This window comes from Rhineura floridana, chromosome 1 (assembly GCF_030035675.1).
Source record: "Rhineura floridana isolate rRhiFlo1 chromosome 1, rRhiFlo1.hap2, whole genome shotgun sequence".
NCBI classification, from domain to species: Eukaryota; Metazoa; Chordata; class Lepidosauria; order Squamata; family Rhineuridae; genus Rhineura; species Rhineura floridana.
In genome coordinates this window covers 177,282,281-177,309,746 of record NC_084480.1, presented here as the reverse complement: position 1 = coordinate 177,309,746, position 27,466 = coordinate 177,282,281, and the positions used below count along the sequence as shown (strand labels likewise).

At 40.1% G+C, this 27,466-nt stretch overlaps 1 protein-coding gene across 5 annotated transcripts in view; it reads left to right on the top strand.

The window, feature by feature from the left end:
* Positions 1-27,466, top strand: part of RALGAPA2 (Ral GTPase activating protein catalytic subunit alpha 2) — a 299,150-nt gene that overhangs the window by 242,213 nt on the left and 29,471 nt on the right. For 4 of the 5 annotated variants that reach the window (XM_061587941.1, XM_061587904.1, XM_061587913.1 and 1 more), the window contains one exon: positions 17,660-17,781. In XM_061587941.1, the coding sequence (XP_061443925.1) occupies positions 17,660-17,781 (122 nt within the window). Of the gene's footprint in view, positions 1-17,659; positions 17,782-21,687; positions 21,734-27,466 lie in introns of those variants that run through there. The other variant, XM_061587924.1, reaches the window with a different exon arrangement.

Below are 27,466 nucleotides of genomic sequence, written 5' to 3'. Positions count from 1 at the left end.
AGCTGCTCAGCAGCTTCTCTGACCAAGTGGAGGTGGTCTCGGGTGTAATGTTGGAGGAACAGAGCCCAGAATGATAGTCCTGGGTGATTTCAGTATCCAGGCTGAGGCTGCCAGAAGCATTCCAGCTCAGGATTTCATGGCCTCCATGATGATCATGACTGGTTATCACTGGTCCAACACACAGGGCAGGGCACACCCTTTTGGCTTTTGCTCTAGATGGTGGAAGAGGTGATCTGAAGATGTTGGATGTCACCCTATTGTCATGGTCAGATCTCTTCCTGGTGAAGCTTACAGCTCTGATCCTTCCCTGCAGGGATGATGGACAGAATAAGATTGTCTGCCCCCAAAGACTAATGGAATCCAGTGGATTCCTCAATGCCCTGGGGGAGTCTCCCAGTAGGTAGATGACCCAGATGAAACCCTTGTCATGCTGTGGAACAACAAGACATGTTGAGCTCTTGCCATGGTTGCCCCTGAGTGCCTTCTCTGCCATTGTGAAGCTCATTTTGCCCCTTGGCACACCAGTGAACAAAGGGAAATGAAACAGGCCAAACTACAGCAAGTGGCAAAAGACATGAGGTGAAGCTAAATGGGTACAAGTAAAACAGCATAACCATGCCTGCTGTGTGGTGGTGAGGGCAGCAAAGAAGGCCCACTTTTCTGCCTCCATTGCATCCTCAAGTAGCCATCCAGTGGAGCTTTTTCATATTATACTGCGTCTGTTAACATCTACTCCAGGGAATGGAGTTTTAGACCCTTCGGAAGTCCACTGTGAATTGTCATAATTTGACATAATTTGTCTCCATAGCAATCTTGACACCACCTCCACCTCCATATTAGTCTCCAGTGAGATGTCCAGTGCAGCAGCTTCTTGGGATTAGTTTCTGTTGATGAATCGGGCCTTTAGTGTTGCGGCACCAACACTTTGGAATTCCCTCCCCTTAAATATTAGACAGGCACCAACTCTGTTATCTTTTCGGTGCCTACTGAAGAACTTCCTCTTTCAACAAGCCTTTTAAGTAGAGACCTTTGTCCCAGTCTGCATCTGCACTGGAATTGCTTTTAGTGTGTTTTGTTTTTAAGATGTTTTTATTTTATTTTTACCACTTGTTTGCTACTCTAAGCTCCTTTTGGGAGGAAGGATGGGATATAAATGTTGTTGCATGAATTAAAAGTGGTAAATTATTTTTATTTTGATTCTGCTCTCTAAAGTGGTGGGTTCAGGAGACATGTGAATATGATGAGAGAGGAGGTAAAACTAATTATTCAAATTTCTGTCTTCAGTCTTGACAAAGTAGTTGTAGAATCTGTTTGACATTGCTAACATATTGACAGTACAAATAATTCCATCTCATCAACCATCTTTAATATTTAATATAATGATCTTCCATATACAAGTATGCAGTTAAGTGAAAATAAAGCCTATAAAGCTAGTAGAAAACTCCAAGTGTATCCAGTCTTCACAGCTATAGAATTCAAACAGCTACAAGTTTATCCAGTTTTAGGGTAGGATCCAATTGTGTCCCTCCCCTCTTTGGATGGGCTTTTGATTTTAAAAAGATGAGAGGATGCAATTTTTTATTATTCCACTTGCAGCCTCCCTGCCCATGCCACCTTCCACATTGTTCTGGAAGGGGGGGGCTTTGAGAGCTGCAGAAGGAAGGGAGAGACATCCACTGGATCAAAAAGGAGAGAGCTCTTTCTGCAAACAAGGGATGCTATAACATTCTGTCTTTAGAAATCAACTTGGTCTTTTAAAACAACTGCTGAACCCTTCGGCACCCATCCTTATCAATTACTGTTATAAAATATTCAAACTTCAATTCATCATTTTCAATAATTATTGATAGGAAGAGTCATCCATGTTGTATTCACCTGCTGAAAATTTAACTCCTAACATTAAACTTCCAAATACTAGGCTAAAATATAAGGTTGTCTTCTAGACTGGATCCCGGATTCAAAGCTTCAGTATTATCCAAGCATCTTCTCGGCAGAAGCATTTTTTGAATATTTTAAATAGGGTTCCGTTTTTGTAGCGTTGTTATCAGACAGAATAGCACTGGTCATGATGTGGCCCTAATGCAAAACATGTAGAAAGGGAGAATGGAACAGAATTTAACTCTGAATATTTGAGAAGGGCTCCCCAAAACAACTGTAAGCATTAGTTATTTAAAATAAATCCATATTCTTTCTTTTTTTTTAATGGCCAAATATGGAGAAGTGTCACCATGCTAGTTTCACCAGAAATGTGAAATATATTCAGTAGCTCTTCACTATAATATTGTATGTAATAAAACACAAGAGGTTTGATCTCTAGGATCTTTTATTTTTAAAACATTGATTTTGGGAAAAATTAATGATTTTCAGTGAAGCTTCAGAGAATGAAGTAGGTAGGACAACAGCTGGCGTGCCAGAGGTGCAAGTGTCCTGCAGAAGATGATTGGGCACAGGTGAGAGCATAATTCTGCCTACTGTGTGGCAGTGATGAGGGCAAAGAAAACTTCTCTGCCACCATTGTGTTCTCAAGTAGCCATCCAGCAGGACTATTCTGAGTGGTGAATAGGCTGTTAAAATGTTGCCCTAATTAAGAAAGTTTTTGAGTCCTTGGAGGCCTGCTGTGACAAGTTTCCAAGATACTTTGAGGATAAAGTTGATCTGGTTTGTGCTGCAGTTGAACCACTGTTAGTTGGGTTCTGGAGGAGGTGTCCAAGGTACCATCAAATCATGTTCTTTAGGATCATTTTCAGTTGTAGCGGTCCAGTGATATGCACAAAACAATTTAAGGTGTTCTGCCTACATGGCTTCTGAGAGCCAGCAAGGGGGGAGGGGGATGACTGTGTGAGTCCAGGAGGTGGTAAATGCTTCTTTGTGTAAGGGGATCGTTCCTTCTGCCTTGAAGAAGGTGGTAGTATGGCCCCTTTTCATAAAGTCCTCCCTTGACCCAGAGGTATGTGCCAACTGCCACCCTCTCGCAAATATCCCCTTTTGGAATAAGATATTAGAGATGATGGTGGTCATCCAGCTTCAGACATTCTTGGAAGAAGCAGAAGACCCAGTATTGACACAGAAACAGCCTTGGTCTTCCTGGTTGATGACCTGTATCAGGAGGACAGGCGGAATGTGACCCTGTTAATTATCCTGCATTTCTTGGCTGCTTTTGATGCCATTGACCATGGTGTCCTCCTGGAGCGGCTCTAGAGGTTGGGAACTGGAAGCACAGTGATATGGTGGTTCCATTTGTACCTGCAAAATTATTTCTAGAGGGGGGGCTGCAATTCAGCCCATGGCAGTTATGCTGGGGGGGGGCTCAGTGTACCATCTCCCCCATGCTTTTTAACATCTATATGAAGCCACTGCAAGTGTTCATAAGAGGGCTGGATATGCAGTATTACCAGTATGTGGATGACACCTGCCTCTATTTCTCTCTGTCATCTGAATCAGGTGAGGTCATGCAGACACTGGATCATTGCTTGGCGACAGTAGTGGGCTCGATGAGGATGAATAAACTTTGAAGCTGAATCCTTACAAGAGGAAGGTGTGGTTTGATTCTCAGGTCTAGGAATTGGGTGCAAGGCCTGGAAGGGTTGCCTTCCTCCTGAAGGACCAGGAGCATCATCTAGGGGTATCCCTGGGTCCAGCTCTGCCACTAGAGATCTGAGTGGCATGGAGTACTTATTTGCAGCTATGCCTGATTTGCTAGCGACCAATTCCTGGACAGGGATTCTGATTGGAGTCTGAGCTGACAATGCCTCACCAAGAAAGAAAGAGATCTTGGGATCATGGCGAATAGCTCAATGGAAACATCAACCCAGTGTGCAACAGCTGTGAAAAGGGTGGATTCCATGTTCAGGATCGTTAGAAAAGGATCTGAGAAAAATACTACCAATATTGTTTATAAGTTGCTTGTTACTTGAAGGTCTCCAAGCAACTTACAATGTTGTTAAAAACCAAAATAAATATATGATACCATAAAACAAAATAATAAAACAACAACCATCCCCAAACAGCCACAGAAAGCTTTGGTGGCACACTAACGCAAACAGCATCATCTTAGTCTATCAAATGCCTGGGGGAAAAGAAAAATCTTTACCTGGTGCCGAAAAGATGTCAGTGAAGGTGCCAGGTGGTTCTCACTGAGGAGCATATTCCACAAATGCCACAACTAAAAAGGCCCCCTCCCTTGTCACTACCCTCCGAGCCTCTGTCAGAGGAGGACCTGGAGAAGGGCCTCAGAAGAAGAGGGTCCAGGTAGGTTCATATTGGGAGAGGCGTTCCAGAAGATATTGGGGTTCTGAACCAGCACTTTGAATTGGGCTCATAAGTGTACAGGCTGCCAGTGTAACTGGAACAGAGTTAGTGTGAACCCATCAACAATCGGGCAGCTACATTCTGCACCAACTGAAATTTCTGAACCATTTTCAAAGGCAGCCAATGTAAAGCACATTGCAATAATCCAATTTTGAGGCTACCAGAGCATAGATTACTGTAACCAGATTATCCCTGTCTAGAGAGGGTTGCAATTAGGTCACCAGCCTAAGCTGATGGAAGACACTCTATGCCACTGAGGCCACATTTGCCTCAAGCAACAATAGGTCCAGGAAAGCCCCAAAACTATGAACCTGGTCCTTCAGAGGGAACGTGACAGCATATAAAGCAGGCCACTCACCACTCAACTGGTCAAAGGAACCATCCACCAATAACATCGCAGTCTTGTCTGGATTAACCTTCAGTTTATTGGCCCTCATCAACTCCATTAATGCAGCCAAGCATTGATTCAGCACATCCATTATGTGCTGAATCACATAATGATTCAGCACAATGTGTATGTACAATCACATAAAGTATAATGCCATTATACAAATCAGTGATGTGACTGCATTTGGATGGTTGGTGCACCTCAAAAACGATATTGTAGACTTGGAAAAGATGTATAAAATATTAACCAGAATGATCAAGACACTAAAGCAACTCCCCAATGAGGAAACATTTACAACATTTGAGGCTTTTTAGTTTAGAAAAAAAGCAAGTAAAGGGGAACATGATATATATATATAGAAGTATGCATTGTATGGTGAAAGTGGAAAGAAGTTTTTCTCCCACTCAGTACTAGTTGTCCAACGAAGCTGAATGTTGGAAGATCCAGATTCCGTACCACAAGGTGTACTGGTGGTCACCCACTTGGATGGCTTTAAAAGGGGATTAGACAAATTCATGAAGGATAAAGATATCAGTGGCTGCTAATCATGATGACTGTTTACCATCCCCAGTATTGGAGGCGGTACTGTTAGGGAGCACGAATGGGGAGAGTGCTGTTGCCCTTTTTAATGTTCCATCCCCAAGTGAAGCCTACAGTGCTTTAGCATGGGATATGGCTTTCTCAGTGATGACTCTCTGGCTGTGGAATGCACTTCCACCTCTGAGGCACAACTGGTATGGGTGCTGCAGCCTTCAGCACCAGCAGAAAATCCTTATCTTCAGGTCTTTGGTGGGGATGGGGGTAGATTCAGAGCCACTGGGTTTTATTAAGCAGAGCAGATTATATGAGTGTAAAATGTATGTGTTTTATTGACTCATTTTTATTGTGTGTATTTGTATTGATTTATTTGAATGTGATTACTTGTTGTGAAGGGTGGGATATAAGTTTTTGCAAGCAAATAAAATTTATTGAGTTGAGAGCTTAATCAAGGTCTAACAAGAAATTAGTATAGGATTTTTAAAAATTGAGCTAAAATATGTTGGATCAAGTAATTGTGAAAGCAGTATTAATACTAACTTGAAAACAAACGGCAGATTACATTTTTGTCTCTATGTACAATCTCTATATATGCTACAATCAGTATGATTGCAAGAAATTTTAATTTTAATGGGTTAAATGTGAATAAAAGTATACAACAATTAACAAAAGTCATACTGTGTTTAAATGCATAAAAAATTTTCATGGGGCACTTGTTAACTTAAGTCTAGCTAATATAATTTAAGGGCAACCACCTGGTATGACAATTTTGCAGTCAGCTGCCAAAGAAGGCACAGAATCCAAGAGGACCAGGTGTTCTGTTAGGCCTTTCTGATTGTTACAGTAGAGAAAACAGCATGGGATCACAGTATGGCTTAGGAGGCTAGAAGCTGGGGATTTCCCCTCTAAAAATGACTCATCTTCAGTTGTTGATTCTGTAACCCTCTCCCATGTATGTATGATATGTGCCCTGAACATCCATTGTACACTGGCTGACACAATGGCCTAATTCACACGTCACGCTAAGCCAAACCATAGCTTAGTGTGAACACACAGACTCCGGGAGAGAAGATTGCAACCACTTCACTCTTTCCTGGTCATTTTGCGGCTGTGTCGCACTGACCTAAGTCATAGTAAAGCATAGGACAAAACTTAGTTACGGCCACAGGTTAGTCTGGAAAAAGCTAAACCAAAAGCCTCATTGTGGTTGACAAGGTAAGCCAAACTATGCCTTAGTTCAACATAGCACAGCAGCAAAATGCCCAGGGAGGAGTGAGTGACTGCAAGCTCCTCTCCATGAGTTCACATATTCACAGTAAGCCATAGTTTGGCTTAGTGTACTGTTTGAACCAGGCAATGTAAGTGAAAACAACACTAGAATAGAAAAGGCTATGCAGTCAGTAGCTCTCCTGGCTCCCAACCAGAAAAGCAGGCCCAGGACTGGAAGACTGGGTTTCTGAAGAAGTTTTATTCCAGAAGTCAGTACAGCACACACTCCAAGCATGATTCAGGATACAGAACAGGAACAGACTAGGCATGTCTCAGGAACAGTCTAAGCATGTGGAGGCAATGACCTTACCTTGTCTACCAAATTCAGGCTTGTGATTTAGCTCTCTCCAGCCACTCTAAATATAAGAGATATGGACAGGCACTCTACTTGCTCCAGTTACTCTGGCACCTTGTAGCTTGTGCTGCAAGATGAGAGCTCCTTCTAGGAGCACAAAAAAAAAAAAAGTCTAATTGTAAACATCTGTTGTCCAACAGGCGTGATCTTGGCAAAATTGTCAACACTCCCTCTGAACTCCACCCTGGCTGTGTTTGCTCATTGGTTAGATCTGAGCTGAGTGCCAGAGAGGATTTCTCCTCAGTCATCCAAGACTAGGGGTGGAGGGGATGGCAACATTAACCTCTCTAGACATGGAGGTGCCAGGAGGGTTTGGAAGTGTCTCACCCAGGATTTCCCTAGCCCCTTTCCCAACATCTGCAACCCATTCTTCATCCTCTCAATCTTTCCAAAGGTTCTTCTTGGGGCCATGACAGCAACTCCAAATGACTCAAATGGGTGAATCAAGTTTTCCTGAGTAACGTCTGTATTCTCAAGGGCTGCTTTATTTTTAGATGGCAGTCTAGAAGCTGTAAGTCTCACCCTCCCTCATGCCTTCAATACCTATATTTGTGAAATTACCTTATAGTTTGGGTCTGGCCTATAGACTGACTGTTGCTGGTGAAGTGAAAACCCCAGGGTCTCTAGTCAATATGAGCTGGGAGCAATTCCTTCATAATCTCAAATGTGCTAAATCAAATATTTTAAAAATAGAAATGGGAAGTGGCAACTTGCATTGCATCACAATAGTGGCACCCAAGTAGAAAATCAAAAGGTATCTTAAATTTTTCAACTGGCTTTAACCTAGTGACATTCTTTCTTTGCCCTTCTAATATTTAAAATGCCGTCTTCTGATTTCAAACCTGAATTGGTTACCTTCTAGTTCACAGGTGGCAAGTCCATGGGCCATATCTGGCCTGCAAAGCTATTTCTAGTGGCACACCATTATCTCTCAAAAGTTTAATACTCAGTTTCAGTTTTGGGTATTTAATCAAATAATTAAATCAAATTTATTTAATCAAATTATGTGTTTTAGGATAGAGGGGTATATTTTTGTAGGAGTCTCAGGAATCTGTCAAGGAAAAAATCCTGGTAGCCCTCCTAAATTACAAATAAGCGATTGTGTGAAATACACTTTTGTAGAAATGTAATTAACTTGGTAGTGACTTTTGAAAAATATATATTTCAATAAGGCTCACTAATCAAGTCTTGGATTTTTTTTAAAAAAACAAAGGAGTAAGTTTTGGTTGCTGTCATATGTCTTCTCTAATTAGTTATTCAGTGATCACCTAGTTTGGTTTTTAAAAAACAAACTATACAATTGCAGAACATGACCAGCAGCAGCTGTACATGCACTGATTTATCTTCGGTTTGCTTTCATTCTGGATCTTTGCAGTGAACCCACATGCAGCCTTTTTATGACAATGGGATCCTTTCAGTCTTCCGTGAGAATCAACACCTGCTTTGCACATCATCAAAGATTACAGGTGCCTAAGCTCCCTTAGTAATTGCGTATCTGGGAAGTTACCATGGCAGGGCTAGCAGTCTTCCTACCTAATTGAAGACTGTAGATCACCTGAAGATTTCACTTTATATGCCTTATATGCACAGTTTAATTTAACAAGCTGTCTTTTATGAGATATTAATGCTGTCATAAGAAAGTCTCTCTTTCAGATTTAGAGAGTGGATCTACAAGTGCTTTCTCAGGGAGCTTATGTGAAGATAGAACAGGCAAGCGATTTGTGATGCTCAGGTTCTACAAGTACCCCATCCCCCACTTGCGATTTACCCAATATATTATTTGAAGTACATCACAGTAGTATTACTAATTCCAGTCTTCTCTCTTTCATATTCAAGGACTGCTTGGGACAACTCCATAAATTGTTATAGACTCCGTGTATTTTATTCAATATTAAATAGAGGTTTGTGCCTATGGCCAATGTTCTCCCCTGGTCTTCTGTTCTTCCTCCCTATCACAAAGTGAATTCTGTAATTGTCCAGTCTCTAAAAACTGATGTTATGCAACCACAGCAAGAGTGGTTTTGTTTCTATCCCCAGTTGTAACTGTATAGTTTTTTCTTTGGCCCTCCAGCTTTCCCTTGATGTAACCTCTTCTGCATTTTCAACTGGACACAATCACACAAGCCAGCAAACTGTTCAGTAGAGGTGCCAGAAGTATAACACAGTCATCCTTGAAGTATCTTCCACAGTTTTCTGACACTTTGAATCTGCATTCTCACATTGTAAGGTTGTGTCTAGAATAATTTGCCTCCATTTTCAGTTAATGTTTTACCTCCTAATGTCAGTGCATTGCTATTGTATTAGTGCAGTTGTTTTACAATTGATATTATTTGAATACAAAGCATAGTCAGAGTGATGTACAAATGATACAAAACACTAACTCAGATAAACTTACACTGAAATTAGATAAAACAGTGCACAGATTACATTAAAATTAAATCAAATTAAATTCCAACGATAGATAATGAGTATCAAGGGAATGTTGTTGGAAGTTATGCAAAGAGGTTGCCTGGCAGATCTCTTTGAGCAGAGAGCCATAGTGTAGGAGCCATTGTGGAAAAAACCCTAATCTGCACCCTAATGGCTTTTTGCACTTTAAAGAGAAGAACACAGGGTAAGGCTGCATCCAGACATCTCAGAGGTTGGAGAGAAGCCTTTTGTAGTACAGTATGATTTTGTATAATGCTGTGCCTAAATTTGTCATCCCAATTTCTCAACAGATTTGTCCCCCTACAAAAGAAGCTTCTACTTTTCTCCTTTATTCTCAGACAGCTTTCGAATTTTAGTGGGTGTAGGGTTGAGCTTACTTTAATTTTTTGAGGTAGCCATGGTGTGTGTGTGTGTGTGTTCGTTTGTTTTCTTTTAATTAAGCATTTCTGCAGCATCTTGCAGCCTCCTCAGCTATCCACACTTCCTCATTTGAAAAAGCACCATGGGAGGAGTTACCTCATGGTGTCTTTCCCTTAAGCTTTAATTGAAGCACAGGGAGTTGTGGAGGCTGGCTACCAAGCACCTGAGAAAGGCACAGTTGCTGGGTTTTTTTAGAAAAAGAAGTCCTTCCTTTTACTTTTTTTAAAAAAACTTTCTACACTGGTTTCTTTATGTTGGAAGTGGGGCAAGAGCAACTCCTGTTTTGTTCTTTTTGATTGTGCTCCAGAAGGGAGATAGGGCTAGGGTCCTCCAGATGGATAGGCTTATCTTTACCTGTGATGCTCTGACTGACTTCCTTCTGTCGCTAGACTGTTAAGTCTTTAGGGAAGCTTACCTGCCCCTCCTCCTTCTGCCCTTTCCACTTCCTTTTCTTCTCCGGCTGTCCATGAGAGAAGAGACATCCCTTTGTCTCTGCTGTCTCCAAGCATGAGGCTAACCCCCGCGCCTGGGCGTTACGCCTCTGACTTAGCTAGTTAGTTAGAACTAGATATGCCTTTTCTATCTACTATGTATTTCTATAAATAAAGTAGCCTTTCTTATTTTACTAAGTCTCAAGTCTCAGTGATGCTGATGCAGGGTAAAAGCCTGCTTTCTTAGGCAAACGCACGCACACGCTGGCACACTCGCATTTCAACATCTGCTGTTACTCTCTGCTGCTGTGGTGCTGCTTTTAAACAAAATTAAGCAACACAACTACACACAGTGCACCACTTTAAAAAGGGTGTGTGGCTTGGTTGCAAGTATAATGGTGGCTTAGTGCCAAATCTCCCACAAACCTGGGACAAAAGAAACAATGGGTTTTCTGTGTTATAGGGCAAGGCAAACTTGAAAATGGGAAGGCAATTCAGAGGGTGATTCCCTGGAAAAGTGCAAAAATCCTGAGACTTAAAGGTGACAAAGAAATCAGCCTAAGTTTTTCAGAGCTATCAGAGGGAGAAGAAGGAGCTGTCGATAAGACATGGGGAGGTTCTAAAACACCAAAAGGTGCTATGTTAGAGGCAAGTGAAATGGACGTGTATGTAGTGAAACTACAGAAAGTGCTCACTGAAGACTGGGCAGCAGAACTTCACCCTCAAGAAGAGAAATTAGACACAGTGTCTTCTCAATTGCCTGATTAGCTAAAATGGCAAATACCGCTATGAACTGGAGATTCAGGGAGAAGTTGTTAAAAATGGTGGTGCAGGGCCTCTCATAATAACTGAAAGAGTGGAGGAATCTGAACCATTTGCCTGAGAGCCTTTGCCCGAGAAGGGTCCCTGAAAAAGAGGAGGGGGAGATATGCCCTCTTAGCAGAATGGATGAGCTGAAATTGGGGGTCACTATATCCGTAGAGGGTTTTGAAAGAGCTCGTTGGACCCTGAAACTCAGATTGAGCCCTGAAGACAGATCCTGGGACATCATTGTCAGATTTGAAAGATACCATAGACTTTTCATGTTTCACGCAGTTTGAAAGAACAAATATGAAATATGAAAACGTTATAATTGAAGTCTGTCAAGACATTTGCCCTGAAACACTGGACTGTCACAGAGCCATTCATCCATATACAGTGGGCTTGAGAGAGGTGGGAATTCCTTCCCATTGGGCATTCCCATTTCAACTGATCACGCAGAACAAGGACAGGACTCTCACAGCTTCAGATGACAAGCAGGCAGAAAAACAGAGATCTCCATATCATGATTACTGATGTCTCCAACTAGTATAGCACAACCAGGGTTTTTCAAAGTGGCAGACAAACTCTAGCTGACCAGAATTGGGGAAATAAATTCAGCACAAGTGTAAACTTTCTCATTCAAGTACACCTTTGCAAAAACATATCTTCTGTTGGGATCAGCCATTAAGGGCTGTAGCTCAATGGTAGAGCATCTTGCATGCAGAAGTCCCAGATTTGATCCCCCGCAACTCCAGCTAGGGCTGGGAGAGACCCCTGCCTGACACCCTGAAGAGCTGCTGCCAGTCAGTGTAGACAATACTGAACTAGATGGGCCAATAGTCTGACTCAGTATAAGCAGCTTCCCACATTCCTAACTCCTGTAGTGCAAAGGGGCATTTCAGTGCGATAAGAATTACTATGCCCCTCAATTTAGAACAGCCAGTGGCACTAAGTTGCTCTCCCAACCAGCCACCTTTCAGTAGCTGTAGTCTAGAATTTTTTCTCTGGTGTGTCTTCTGAAACATAATGATATCTGGATGCTCTCCCTTTAACACTGCCTTCATCCTTATTCTCTTGATGACAGAGCTGAGTCCTTCTGCATTGAAAGAGGATTTTCAGGGAAAGAAGACCACGAGATTTGTGGCACAAAGCCGTTCCTAAGCAAGAAGCGTTATCCCCTGCCATAGTCATATATGGAAGGGAGGTCAAATCTTGAATGTACTCCACAGAAAGAACAATAACGATATCAAAAAGAAACACTAACAGAAGCATAACTTAGACATTTTGTCCCTCTTCAGAAGCGCCCTCTGTGAATGGGGGGTTTGTGGGACATACACAGACAATTATGGCTGACCTCTTAGTTGACTATGACTTTCTGGAGGAAAACGAATCTTCTCCAAAAGACATTTCTTACTTCTCACCCAGGTTTAAAACACCCTCACATATAGACTGTGTCTTCACTTCTAAAGAGTTGTGGGTCACAGTGTTGGAGGCAGCGATAGAAGTTATCACAGTTTTCAAGTACATCACATTTCCTTTAGAGCTGTCCATGGTAGTCAGTGCTCCCACACCTTTAATTGGAGGTTTAACACAAACTTGCTTTCCAGTGCAGTGGCAGCTGCTGCCAATATCAAGCAGGAACTTGTTAATTATTTCAATGAGAATGCAACACCGGAAATAGACCTATGTGCCTTTTGGGATTCAATGAAGACTGTTGTCAAGGGCCACTATATTGGAGAAGCAAGGCATGCAGACTGAGAAGGGAATTGGAAGCAATGGTTAACGACAATGAGATATTAAATAAGGAGTATTAATGCAATGTTTGGCAATGGGGGATTAAATAAGGAGTATAAATGCACTGAGGACTCCACAAGCAGCCTCCCCACCTTCCTGTGCTTACAGAAAAGCCCATCTGAGGATGTCATGAATTTTTCAGGAATTATGGGTAGTCAGGAATGCTGCAGAGTCACACCACTAGAGATATAATTTGTAGAATAAAAGAGAGAACACTCACAAACACCCCTCGCCCCCCCCAAAAGAAAGATAAATGCACCAAAAACCCTTCTCCCCATCAATGAGAATTTATCTGGCATTTTTGCTCCCCTTTGACAATTTTGAATGCAATTTCTTTTCTCATTAATTGATGGGAAATGGTAAAAAATATGGGAGAAAGTTTTGGCACAGCACTACTTTTGTGTGTTTCTGCAAAGTAGTTGTAAATATTGGTTTTATTTTGGTGTGTGTTATGGTGATATTGCTTCGTCAGTGATTATGCTCAAGAGCTCTTTAAAACTTAACTTTGTTCAGCAAGGAATACTGTGCAAGGGAAATGGGACATTGTAGACTATGATTGAGAAGTAGAGGATGAAGTATGTTTTGTAAAACTTAATTGGATGTTTGATATGATACACAATACGGACGTCTATATTATGTGTGTGTGTGTACTGCCTTCAAGTCGATTCCGACTTATGGCGACCCTACGAATAGGGTTTTCATGAGGCTGAGAGGCAGTGACTGGCCCAAGGTCACCCAGTGCGCTTCCTGGCTGTGTGGGGATTCGAACCCTGGTCTCCCAGGTTGTAGTCCAACACCTTAACCACTACACCACACTGGCTCAATAAAATTACTCTGAGGGGGCACCCGGATGTGCAGTCAAATGCTCTGCCACTGAGCTATACCCCCTCTACCACTATATTATAATGAAACCTATAAATGAGAACCTTTTATCCCCTGCTGTAAAACCTTTTTGTACAGCATCTTGCAGATATGTTTAATGTAGAGATTGGATTCACGCAGCATGACAATTCAGTAATAGATGAATAAAGCCAAGTTTATTAGCAAATGGTGACATTTTTTAAAGAGGAGAATGTGAATCTAAAGGCTCCCTAATATGTAACCAAATGCACTCAAACTTCCTGAGTGCTCATATTTCTGGGATATCAAGTCTGTTGGGTCCAAACTGGCAGTTCTATGGAAGATCTGTGATTAGGATAACCATGTTGTTATTGTTTAAAAAACAACTAGTTGTGCTACAAGCTGCTTTGAAGATCAGAGAGCATCCCTGGGAGAGAGTGTTCCTTTTCTCCCTTGCTATTTGCTTGATCTGTTTGCTCCATTAGGGATAGGGAACACAGCTAAAGGTGATGTACCTATCCCCCCCATAATAAACAGCAGCTTTACCTGAGGGGCACAGTTTAGATCTGAGAAGGAGTTAAACACCTAGTGCCACTTCTCTGATCTTCAGTTAACAGAGAGTGAGAGATCTAATCACTGATCTCCCAGATCATGTCTCGTTTGGCCTTAAGATGCTTGCTGTATTATGGAGATGTTTGGAAGAGTGAAGGGATGGGCAAATGTTAGGAGACCAAGAAATTAATCCATGCAATATAGGGCCTTAATATACTGTGACTGAAACCTGAGGATGTGAATGGGGTAGTGGAAAACATTTGGTCAGAGTGACTGAACTCTGAACTCAATCCTTGTTTCCTATTTCAAAAGAGTGTCACATGCCTAAAGAGTGGTTGTGGTGGTGATTTCTTAGACAGAACATTAAGCAACTAAAACTATTCGCAGAACCATCTTAGTTTTCTTTCCTACATGTCAACTGCAGAATGATTATATGGTACAAAGAGCAAGTTATTGCTTCTTATGTTGTTTATAAGCTATTGTGTTATCTGTTAAGCAGTATCTGATTGCATTTATCCCAAGGGCTTACAGAATTCCCCCAAAAGTTTTTCTGTTAAAGTTATGCAGCTGTGGTTGCTACTGGACCATAACCAATGCTGTGTACTTGGCATTTGAAATTTCACATCTAAATAACCTGTGAAGAGTTTTTAAGGATATGACATGATAGTTTATTTACAGTGCTTGGTGTAATCTACTGGTAGGTCTGTTACCTTTTGTGTAAAGTATTGAAATATTCAGTCATGTTAATTTTTCTATGTTAATATGGTATCATTCCTCTTTTGAGCTTTCTGCCATTCATAAACCTAGCATCACAGTTTTGTGAAGTGTACTTCTGCGATCACATATTTAAACTACCTGCATTATACAGATTTGTTAATTCCAATATTCATAGCTTAATGATAGGTATTGGAAAGTTAAGTTCATGTTGTCCCACACAGCTTGGCTTTCCCTCTTTTCCATTTTCTTCTCACGTTCCCTAACCTGTCAAAAATAATGTATTCCTCATCACAGGAATGCCTGTAGGCATCATGTTCCTTAGTGGGGAAAAGAGTTAATTACTAGTCATATTCCATCAGGCATAAACCCACCTAAAAAAAAGTACTGCTGTGAGTAGCATCAGTAGTGTTCCATGGGTAATGATTAGCAATATAGTTAATAAAGAGCAGATCTTAGTATATTTGTCTTTCTGTTACAGAAAACACTATACAGTTATCAGTGTTTCTACTTATTAGATGTCTAGAATCCTATGATACAGAATAGTCAGAAATGAAAATAAAGCATTAAGACGTTAAAGAAACGGGGAATATCAGGAATTGGGAAGCCTTTCACTTGGTTATTGTTGGCACTAGCTAAAAGTCATTCCCAACCTTTTGGAACATGCAGAAAGGTGGTTTTCAGATTGCTTTTTAAATGGAAAATCTCCCTATTTTATGGTCCAAGAAAGTGATACATGTTTGCAAACATCTGGGTAATCAGCAGATGTATTGGTTTCAAAATATTGTTGGGAAGGGATGTTGCTCATTATTACTGTGTGAACATTTCTCATTTGTCTTAACATTATTAATTCCATTATAACTTGAATTAATTGGTCAGTCTTGCTAACTTAGGACGCAATATTTCATAAAATATACATGAGCATATACTCCACATATTACATTGGCTATAAAAAGTCTTTTTCATAGGATGTTATTAGGTGCAGCATGAAAAGAATTTCCAGTTTATCTGCCTCAGTTGAACTGAGCCCATGAGCAGACTGCAGACTACAACGGCCAAAGAGGAATTGAGAGTGGATGGCAAGTCCACAGGCTCAGGTGGTTTTTAGCCATAAGTTTAGCTTAGCTCTTCCAGTAATTTGTCACGCCTTGGTCTTCTCCTGCTGCGCCAGCACGTGCCAGCTTAGTGACAGAAAGTCTGTGCATCAGACGGCCACTCAGGCCTAACATCCTGCTGTTCAGGACCAGCGGCTTGCTGTGTCAGTGTGCAATAGAGAGCCCTGGCAACAGCCAAGTGCTGTGGAGAATAAGCATGTTCATAATGAGATGTGAATGGCATCAGTCAGTCCCTTTAGAATAGGTTCTAAGCGTGTGCCTCCTCTCATAGGAAGTTGGGCAGCCTATTCATTAACAAGTCATCAGAAGTTCAGCCTATAACAGTAAAGCAGCCCCAAATACACTCAGGCTAATGCTTGTACTGTTGGGAATGGGTTTTGAATGCAAAAAGTAAAGAAAAATGCCAGCAGGTACATTGTGTGAAATAACATGCTCACTTTTATTCTTATGATGACGCAAAGTTTATTTGAAAAGATGTTTTCACTTTGGGGTCCTTCTGTATCAGGTTCATTAATGTGGTGATCAGTCAGCTTGAATATTATTACTGAAATGGCTGTGATTGTCTTCATGGAGATAATTTTGAAAGCATTTAATATTGCTTTGTTAAACCTTACATTCAGTATGCTACATTAATGACAGTGTTGCTACAATTTGGCACTTTCTTTCAGTTCAGATAGGAGTGACATAATACTAAGCTCTTTCCCCATATTTCAGAAATACTAGGAAAATCTGAAAACATCTAATTTTAACTGAGTGAAATGACATGTCATACTGGCTGTTTGAGTATTTTAATTCATAAAGTCATATGTGAGATACTTTAATCTGTTGTAGATTTGTTCAAAATGTTGGTTGAAGTGCATGATTCACCTTCAAAGAAAACAGAAGCTACACACAAAGAAAGAGATCTGCTCTCTCCTCTATGAAAAGCTATCACAAGCAGGGGTCCTATTAAGACAGCTGGAAAGTTGCTTCAGCTTGTTACGCTTGTAAGTTTTATTGGTGACTGGTTTTTGATTATGCATTTGAATGGTGTGTGTTCCAGGTTGCCGAGTTTTAATTAAAAGGCGACACTGTTGATTTTAGATGCGTTGTTGTCAGCATAATTAAGACTGGAGTGTACACACATTCTGTTTTTTTATAAAAAAACATGATACATCAAGAAATATGACATTTCTGATACATCAAGTGCATCTTCCAAAAGAGACTTTAAAAATGACTTTAGGATATTTAGAAATTCAATTCAGAAATAATACACATTTTCATTCTTTTTTCATTCTTTTCCTTCCTAGCTCAAATTTGATTATATTTTGAAAAGTATGATTTATTATGTAGGAAAAATATATGGTGTTTCTGTTGAGCTTATTGGCTATGGCACTTTTATTCATGTTTACATTATTATTTTCATTTCTCATTTATAGGGCTCTCTCAAATTTAGTTTGAAAATCAGCCTTTTTAATTATTAGCTTAGCACTGAAGCTGAGAAATACTACATTAATGTTAATAATTCCTATATTTACCAGAAAGATGTTAATTTTTTTTAAAGAAATATGTTGATTTTATTTTAGTCCTCAGAATCCTGTAGCTTTGACAAAACTGTTTCATAACTGTTGCTTGGTTTTTTTGTAAATTGCATGGGTTAAATATAAGTTTGTATGGCTGGAACTACTCTGTAGTAGTATGCATTTCCTTAACCTGCTTCTTACAGTTATGAGGAAAGAGCTCTGTATCTTGCAGAAATAATCCAGAATCACAAAGAAGTAATGACATTTGAGGATTTTGCTGCTCAGGTCTTCTCTCCCTCTCCCAGCTACTCTCTTAGTGGATGTGGTAAGTCTTATGATGTTGTTGTTGCTGTTGTTTTAACTGCTGAGAAGCACTCAAGCAGCCGATGTACACCTGCTTTTCACTGAGAAATGGTTGCAAATTTAAGTATACCATTCTCCCTCTGAATTAGCTAATGAATATCAAAAGAAATGATGACATTCATTTTAATTTGTTTTGCATCAGAGCTGTTCACTCAGTTCCTTTCTTCAGCTATCCTGTTAACCCCTGAATCTAGCAAGGTTAATGAACTTTCTCTCACTAATGTGTTCTTGTTCATTCAGGAGTGTAGGCTTCTTGCTGAGCTGAGAATATGCTGTGGAAAAGCTATTCGTGAATCAGTACATACTTATCAAAAAATAGTTCCTCACAGTGGAAGCCATTGCTACTAATGCTAAATGGGGATTATGCTTCTGCAATGCTAGGACCAAGGATTAACACTGATGGGGGTGCGGGATAAAGATAGTGTTTTGTCAGGCAATCATAATGCTGGTATGTGTGTATTCAATACACTACAAAGCTTTTAACGTTAGTTAGATGAGTTTATTTTAATTATATTTATATCTGGGCTTTTAAAAGAAACCTTTTGTTTTTGAGGGTCCATTTCATGATTCATTGCTCTCTCTTGCAAGAAGAGCATGAGGCTAACCAGATGAATTTCTAAACATAAATTCCTTTATTCCCTGTTTATACCCATTTTGTGAAACTGACTCTTCCTAATTATATTATGATGCTGTGTTGGATTGTTGATGGATTATCTCAAACCCTGGTGAATGTTTTGGTGTGTCTGTTTTCTTTCTCTTGTTCTAACTGATCTTTCTATCTGAACTAAGAAATATAAGAGAAATTAAATTTACTGAAATGAATCACTTGACAAATAAAATCAGACGTGCATCACTGTTTAACATTACTGGCTTCGGTCCTTGAGCTTTCAGAGCTTTGTGAAGAGATAAGAGGTATATGCATGCACTTGTATTGGTCGCCCATAGCAGCAGGCAGAAGGCTTTGGAGATAAGCAAGCTGGCAGAAGTAAAGAGGAACCGGTGCTATTTACATAATCGCACCTCTGCTTCCTAGAGAGGGGGAATGGCCTCTATTGATCTTTGTTGAACTGGAATACTGAACAACATTAGAACAGCTTACAAGTAAAGCTTTGATTAATGGTTTTTCTCTTAAAAATGTGGAGCAGCTACTGCCAATACTTTGAGACAAAACTGTATCATTTATTTTATAAATGTATAGGTCTTATACTAGTTTGGATATTATCAAGTAATTTAACTGGTTCCTTAACTGAAAATACTAATAGAAGGATCTGAAGAAATTTTAAAATATTGTATTTTAATCAATTTATCATCATTTATTTTTTCTTTTGGTCATTCCAATATAAGTTGGACATTGTGAAATAATAAAATAGATTCAATGGGGTCAGTGAACTAAGAACTAGCCTTGCATCTTGCTAGAAATGTATACAACATGTATAAGAGCACACCTGTGTGCTTTGCATAATTCCTTTTGGTCATTCTGTAGTTCAGGCAGAAGATCCTTGTGGGCAGAAGCTCAACTGCCTAAACTAAAGAATTGATCCAGAACTACTAGTGCCTATGTATGCAGATTTAATTTCAATTTTGAAAAATGTTTAGTATCCCACCATTCAGTTTAAAACAAAACTTCAGAACAGCTTACAATTTATATTTTAGAATAATATAAAATATAACAATTGCGTAAAAAGATGACTAAAATAGCAGCACAAACCAGCAGCCAATCTAAAAGCACAGTAGGTCTGGCATCAGAAAAACAGAAAGATTTGGTCCTGAGTCTTACCAGGGAAACAATTCCACAAATGGGACATCACCACTTTAAAGGCACTTTGCCCAATTGCTGTCCCTCACCTCCAAAGGCAGAGAGAGGAACAGTGAAGAGTCGCAATATTCAGGCAGATTCATGTGGCAGTAGAGAATCATTAGATCTTAAGTGATGTAGTGCTTTTAGAGCAGTATAGAGCAGTAGAGTTTTCCACAAAAAGTTGTTCAGATACAGAAATTTAGCTATGTTTAGATTCAATGTAAGAAGATGACATTTTATATCAGAAGACATTCATTTTTTAGATGAACGCAAGTTCTCAAAGTATAATGAGGAACTTCATTTCATTAGTTAAATTTAATCCTTCAGGATACTAGTCAAAATATATGTGTTTCTTTACATTCAGTTTTTTTAGGGTGTTTACTATTCAGTGGATAGATATATACATAAACAGCATAGTAGAGCCCACTAATGTCAGAAAACATAGGTGCACATTATGTAGTAGATGCATAAAAGTTTCTTACGATACATTATTTTAGAGTTTTTATATCTGAGGTGCTATTTCCAACCAAACACACTTAGTTAGCCATAAGCTAAAACATGAGTGAACAGAGCAGTGCAGTGCAGTGACTAAAAAAACCAGTGCAATTATAGGCTGCATCAACAGAAGGATAATGTCCAGATCATAAGAAGTAATGGCATCGCTCTATTCTGTTTTGGTGTGAACTTACCTAGAGTACTGTACCCAGTCCTGGGCACTGCAATTTAAATAGAATATTGACAAACTGGAACATGTCCAGAGGAGGGCAACAAAAATGATGAGAGGCCTGGAGACCATGTCCTATATAAGGAGAGGTTGAAGGAGTTGGTATATTTAGCCTAAAGAAGGGATTATTAAGAGGCAGTGTGATAGCTACCTTCAAATACTTGAAGGGTTATCACATAGATGATGGAGGAAATTTGTTTTCTGGTGCTCCAGAATGTAGAACCCAAATGAACAGAAATAGACCTTCCTGAGCTGTTTGACAGTGGAGCAGATTGCCTCAGAAGATTGTTTGTAGGCTTGATGGCCGTCTATCAAGGATGCTATAGCAGTGAATCTCCTGCATAACCAGGAGGATGGACTAGATGTCCTCTTAGACATTCCAGTTCTATGGTTTTAGGAATAAGAGTAATATATGATTTATTTTACATCACTTTTCTTGTGTGCCGTCCACATACTCTCCTCTGTCCATAGTTCAATTTCCTGTATGTATTTTGATCTAGTATGCTTGTCTAGTAGTGGAGTAGGATACAATACCACAATAATCTTACCACATAAGAAAATCAGAATTATAATATGAATTATATTCAGGTCTTCCCCACATGAGTAGAATTTATCAATTCTTATGTGAACATGAGCCAAGCCAGTTACCAATTTTTTTTGTTAAAAATTAGAATAAAAGCAAAACAACTCCACTTATAGTTGAACACTACCAAAAAATAGTTTGACTCTTGGAAAAATATGGCTTTTTGTTTCATGCCACAGGGTCTATCAGCTCTAAAATAATCTAAAGCAAATAGATATTGGCAGATCCCCATGCTTTGTATTGACTTCTATAAAGTCAAACTTTATTGAAACTGCCTATTAAATTCTGTTGTATTCCACTGAGAAACTTCCACTGCCTTTAGCAGCACTGTTCATTTTATAAAGCACCTAAAATCACTAGGCATTGTTATTAAAAACAACAAGCCCACAGGCTTACAATCTAAAAGACTCGAAAATTTATTAGTATTTCAGATATTGCAAAGTGGTGGCCCTTAATGTGCTGTTAACGTGCTGGAGGCTTTCTACTCTTAGCAGATGTAGCAGAAACAACCAGTTCTCTCCCACTGGCCACTATATCACCCTAGTTATTGAGCAACAGTGGTACAATGTTGTGCTGCTTTTCCTGACTCCGTGGCTTTATAGATGCAAGGTAAGGAATGCTGTTGAAGGATACAGTGCTTTGAGATCAGACCATTAGACTTTATACAGGTACTCAGTTTTGATGGTTATGCCTGCTCATCCTAGACCTTGATTGTTCTTATGTGTCATAGTTACCTCATATATCTGCTTATCCAATCATATAGGTTTATTGTGCTAAGACAGTGGGAAACAGAATCAAGAATACAGAACCTAGCACCTCAGGTAAAGATACAGAAAAAGTATAGAAGAAGCTGGTGATTAACTGCTGACACGTGACATCCTGTGAACCCTTTAGAGAGCACAGAGTAAGGAATGGCAGTCTGCATCACTGTTCATATAGTGTGGCCAGTTCAATAGCAAGTGACTCAGTGCTCGGGCATCTTTGCCTCGTATCAAATATTGGGTGTTAATTTAGCACTGTTTGCACTGTAACAGCTAATGCATACTTATAGAAAAAGGTGAATAAAACCCATATATATCTTCTTGTGGTAAGCCTCCTTAGTCCAGAAAAGTTCATAAAACTCAGGAGTAGCCAGATGTTATTAGACTATAAACCCCATCAGCCCCAGCCAGTGATGGCCAATGATCAGGGATGATGGGTCTAGTCCAACAACATCTGGAGGGCACCACGTTGACTACCCTTGACAAACTTGACGCTGAGCTGCACATTAGACACATCCTAACTTGAAATTCGTATGTTAAAGTCATGTGGCATTTGAAAATCCATATCTGAAGATAAATTTTTAATATCTTAGTTGTAGTTAGTCCTTAAAAGGGTTAATTGAAATAGGCACACTTGACTGCTAAGAGGTCTGATCTAATCACAGCCATGTCCAAGTGCATCTGTTCACCATGAGGTCATTCACGTGCATGCTAATGATTTGGAAAATAAAGAATAATGCTCAGAAAAGATCAAGATCAAGCAACTCTTTTGCCAGTTGCAGAACAAGCAAGATAACATGCTCCGGCTACAAATTCTAGTCTTTACATCCTTCAGACTGCCCCCAAACTTAAGAAGAAACCATGGAATTCACTGTCATTTGTTGATAGGCTGCTTAATATTACATCATAACCAAATAGTGTTTTTCTGGAGCTTATGGATATCATGCGTAACATTCATGAAGATTTGTGTTAAATGTAAATTTGATTGTTCAGGTTACAATATCTTTTTTGCTATAATAAAGGGTTTATTCCCCCATTTCTAAAGCAAAACCAGAACAAACTTAGCTAAGTATGTCTTAGATAAGAGTTATCTTTACTCTTTGGATACTTAATTATATCACTGCAAACAACATTTGTTCTAAAAGAATGTAGCAGTTTCTTAATATGGTTGTTATTGGTATTTGTAATTAATTTAAAACCTCATTAGGTTTTTGTTGTTTTGTTAGGGTATATGCAGTTTTATTTTTTTATTTGCAAATTTAACAATAAAAAGAAAACAAAGAAAAAATGAATTAAAATAAAATAAAAATATTGACAAAAAAATGAAAGGATAATTTGTCAATACTAATAATAGTAACAATAAACCACCATCAGTTTACATTACAAATACCCTACCCATCAATGCATGCATCTTGAATTAAATATATAAATCAGTACAAGTCCTCCAGATGTCCAAATAGGTGTCCACTCAAAATTGATGTCTATGTGAATTATGTTCAAATGTAGCCAGAGCAGTGAGATCTTCAGTCCAGTGGGTGTTTATCCTTCCAGGCTCCAAGTATGAGCCTGTTAGCAACCATAAGGGCTCGCAAAGTCTACTTTTGTTATCCTACTGTTAACCCTCATACTACTGGAATATAATTTAAAAGCACATGAGCATCTGCAAACATACAGGAGTTTGCCAGTGCAAAATTAATATGGATAACAACTTCAGACCAGAACATACTGATTTATTTATTCATAAATATGTTTGTATACCGCTATTTCATTTAAAAACCAGCAAAGCAGTTTACAAGTTAAATTTTTTTAAAAATCATATAGTTTGTTGTTGTTATGTGCCTTCAAGTCAATTACGACTTATGGCGACCCTATGAATCAGTGACCTCCAAGAGCATCTGTCATGAACCACCCTGTTCAGATCTTTTAAGTTCAGGTCCGTGGCTTCATATGGTAAAAATAATTAAAAATACAGTAAGAACAAAGGTCAGCTATTGCAAAAAGACATCTTCCTAATTGCCTGCATAAGCCTGACAAACAGAAAGGTTTTCAGCAGCCATTTAAAAGTTAAAACAGAAGGCACCTGCTGAATCTCTGTTAGCAGAGCATTCCAGAAAACTGGGCCAATGACACTGAAGGCTCAGTTTCATGTCAGTGTTAAATAAGTTTCTCCAACTTGGGGGACGACCAAAGCCACTCCTGCAGGTGATCTCAGTGATTGAACTGGGATGCAAGGGTTCAGGCAGTCCCTAAGACACCCAACTTGTTCATGGCTTTGTAAATTAATGCAAGGACCTTGAATCTGGCATAGTACAGAATGGACAGCCAGTGTAAGTGCTTGAAGAGTGGTGTCACAAGTTGTCAGCCATGTGCTTTTTGTAAGGATCCAACAATTACCTCTGACAAGCAGAGTAGATGGCCTATAAAAAGATACTAGAAAATTAATTGAAGAAATTGCCATTCTGCTGTAAAACAGGAAATGACAAGTATTCTGCGTCTGAGCCTATCAACTGGTCTAATATATAAAACATTCAACCCATTTCTTCCACAAAAAAGCCTCTCTATCTTCAAATTTGGATTACCCACAAAGTTGATTTAGTATGGGCATATGAGTCAAATTGTAACTGACGAGCCACTATATGTCCTTTTAGTTGCTAAAACTGAAGGTGGTATTGGTCCTTTCTTTCTATTATATGTAGACCGCCAACACCAGCCATTCAAATAAGCCATCTCTAAAATTGCCCAACCCCTGGGGTATTCATAGGAGAAACTTGCCAATCATTTGTACGTACTAACATGTCTCATGATATAAGCTAATATCAGGAAAACTACAACCACTGACCAATATTGGCAGCTGCTGTTGCGCCCCAGGAGCAAGGGGAGTTAGATCAGGGAGAGGAGTCAGATGAGGATGAGGTCCCTGGGGGCGTTGAAGGAGGGGAGGACTCTGCCAGCCCACAGACTTCCTCAGCCAGCACCCCCATCAAGGAGGTCCCGCCCTGCCTGCGAGTTCCCCACCTGAACCGTTGGGAAGAGACCCTTCGTGTGCACCAACCCCACCCACACAGGAATCCCCACCCGGCACTTCAAACACTTCCCTGCCAACCAGCTTCCCGCTCCCTGAGGTCGCATCGTCGCCTAGCGAAGCCCTGCTGTCAGGTGGGCCATTGGAGGCTTGCCCCCCATCACCCCACACAAGAAGGTGCGAGAAGACTTTCAGAGGGTGGAACTCCAGAGGAGCCATTGTTTACATGCGAAGACCTTCCCAATTTAAGCAGGCGCCCACCCAGGCTCTAGTGCCGAGTCAACTCTCCCCACACGCTGCAGAGACTGTTTAGGTAGGCTAGTTAGGGAAGGTAGTGAGTTAGAGTAAACAGGTTTATGAAGCGCACCGCTTTGGATGTAATCACCACACTAATAAAACAAGAATTAGGCCAAACCTCGCCTCCGTCTTGTGTCTCGGATTCTGGGCAGGACAGCTGCATTCTCTTAAGTGAAAAGTGAGATAGAGAATTATCCCAAATAAACTTCCTATCCCTTTAATCTTTTGAAAATATAATTGGGGAATATGTAACGAAATTCCATAAAGTATGTATATTATCTGTGGCAGAGTATCCATCCTAAATGGATTAATTTTACCCAAAATGCTAAATTTAAGTAATTGTCCATCTATTCTCAGCTATACTCTTAACAAAGCAGGTGTTAATTTAGCTGATGCAGCTTCTTCAAGCTGACTGAATAATTTGATGTTTTATTCTTTTTGTACAGTACAATTTGTAAATCTAAATAAGCTTTTTTCAGTAGTATAAACATAAAATGGCTGCTCGTAATCCTGAATGCCATTGGATGATACATTTGTTGCCACTCCAGACGACCTATTTGTTTAGCATTCATCCTGATTTACTAGCACAAAGCTTATGAGGAGGTTAAATTATATCCGATCTTCATTGAGCATTCATTTTTGTTTATGGGGCAGTTATACTACAATGAGCATTTGTCCCGCATTCATCCTGATTTGATTCCAGGGTGTTTACAGGTCTTCCCATTAGTCATTCATTCATCCATCTCACACCTTTCAATGCATTTCCCCATCCCTTTCCAAACTGCAACAAGTTCAAGGATTTTTTTTAGTGGGTTTGTGCTATGGCAACAGAGCTCTTTAATGCAATTTAAATACAAAAATCTGAAGTTCCAGTATATACTTCAATCCCTCCTACAAAATTGTGACAGTCTGGAGGCTTCCTTGCTGCTTCTGTGCTGATTATTTATTTATTTTATTTATTTAAAGCCATTTTTACCCCTCTCTTCAGCCAAAAAGGCTTCCAGAGAGGCTTACAATATATTAATAAAAACAACAAACAAGACACTCTCTGCCCACACATACAATCTAAAGGACATGACAGGGAGGGAAAATGGTATTGTCTACTCCAGCCTTTCCCAAAACTGGTACGCTCCAGATGTTTTGCTGACTGGGAGTTGTAGTCCAAAACATCTGGAGGGCACCAGGTTGGGGAAAGGCTGGTCAACTCTGCTTGGTAGTAGCTCTCCAGGGCCTCAGGACAAGAAAGACTTTTGCTATCACCTGTTACCCAATTCCTTTTATATGGAGATGCTGTGGGTCCAACCCTTTTGTATCCAGAGCAAGGGCTCCAACACAGCTATGGGGCACTGTCTGGATTACTACCAGACAATGTTCAAATTATGGGGGAAGGGCGGGGCTTAATGAAAAACATAATCCCTTCCCCTGACTCCTCCTAACGGTAAACAGTCTGTGCCCCCCTTCTATAATCAAAAGTTAATGATACCCGCCACCCCCCAATTCAGGAACTAAATGATACAGAAGACCAAGTTCTATGAACATATTTGCAAAACATGGACCAAATATGTCATGCTGCAATACATTCTGCATACACAAGAGCCCTTGTCACAAGATCAGCTCTTTGCATAAACTAAACATGCAGAGAGGGAGCAGTACTGTACCTACTAGCCCTGTTGTTCATGTTGTATTCCCTGTGCCCCTTAAGTCTGGGTGTTCAATGTGACATCTGAATGGGAAGCCTGAGCATGCATAGGCTTTCCCCCTTCCATGCATTTACTCCAGATTTAGCCAACATGGTGCCCGCCAGATGTTGTTGGACACCAACTCCCATCAGCCCCAGCTAGCATGGGGGCACCATATCTGGAGGGCTGCATATGGCTACCTCTGATTTACTCTAAGCATGGAGGTGACCTTGTGGAAAGAGCTTCCTAGGTCTTCCTAGATCTAGAAAGTATCTTATATAAGTAGCCTAAGTGCAAACTCAAACGTGCTGTTTATGACATGGTACAGTCTTCCCATGCAACTGTGGCATCTCAGAATTTGCATGGGGAGGGGAGGTCTGTCCATAAATGCTAATATCACATCTCTCCATTAGGATCATGTTGTAGAGAAAACTTCTAAGTTTAATGATTAGGGTGGGGCTTTAACAGGTGCGTGCTTCAAACACACCAATGTACTATAGTAATAGGCAGGTGCTGTACTTGCTCCAGGTAATGGAGTTGTAGACCCTTGGGAGGCCCACTGTGAATTGTTTGCATGGCACTTTGAGGGTAAAGTTGCTCGTCTCCATAGCTGTCTTGGTGCCCCATCCACATCTACTGTAGTCCCCAGCGAGGTGCCCAGTGCAATGTCTGCCACAACTTTTTGCAATCTGTTTCAGTTGATGCAGCCTGATGACATGGACAAGGTGGTTGCGACAATGTGGCCAGCAGTGTGTCCTCTTAAGGCTTGCCGAGGGGATTCAG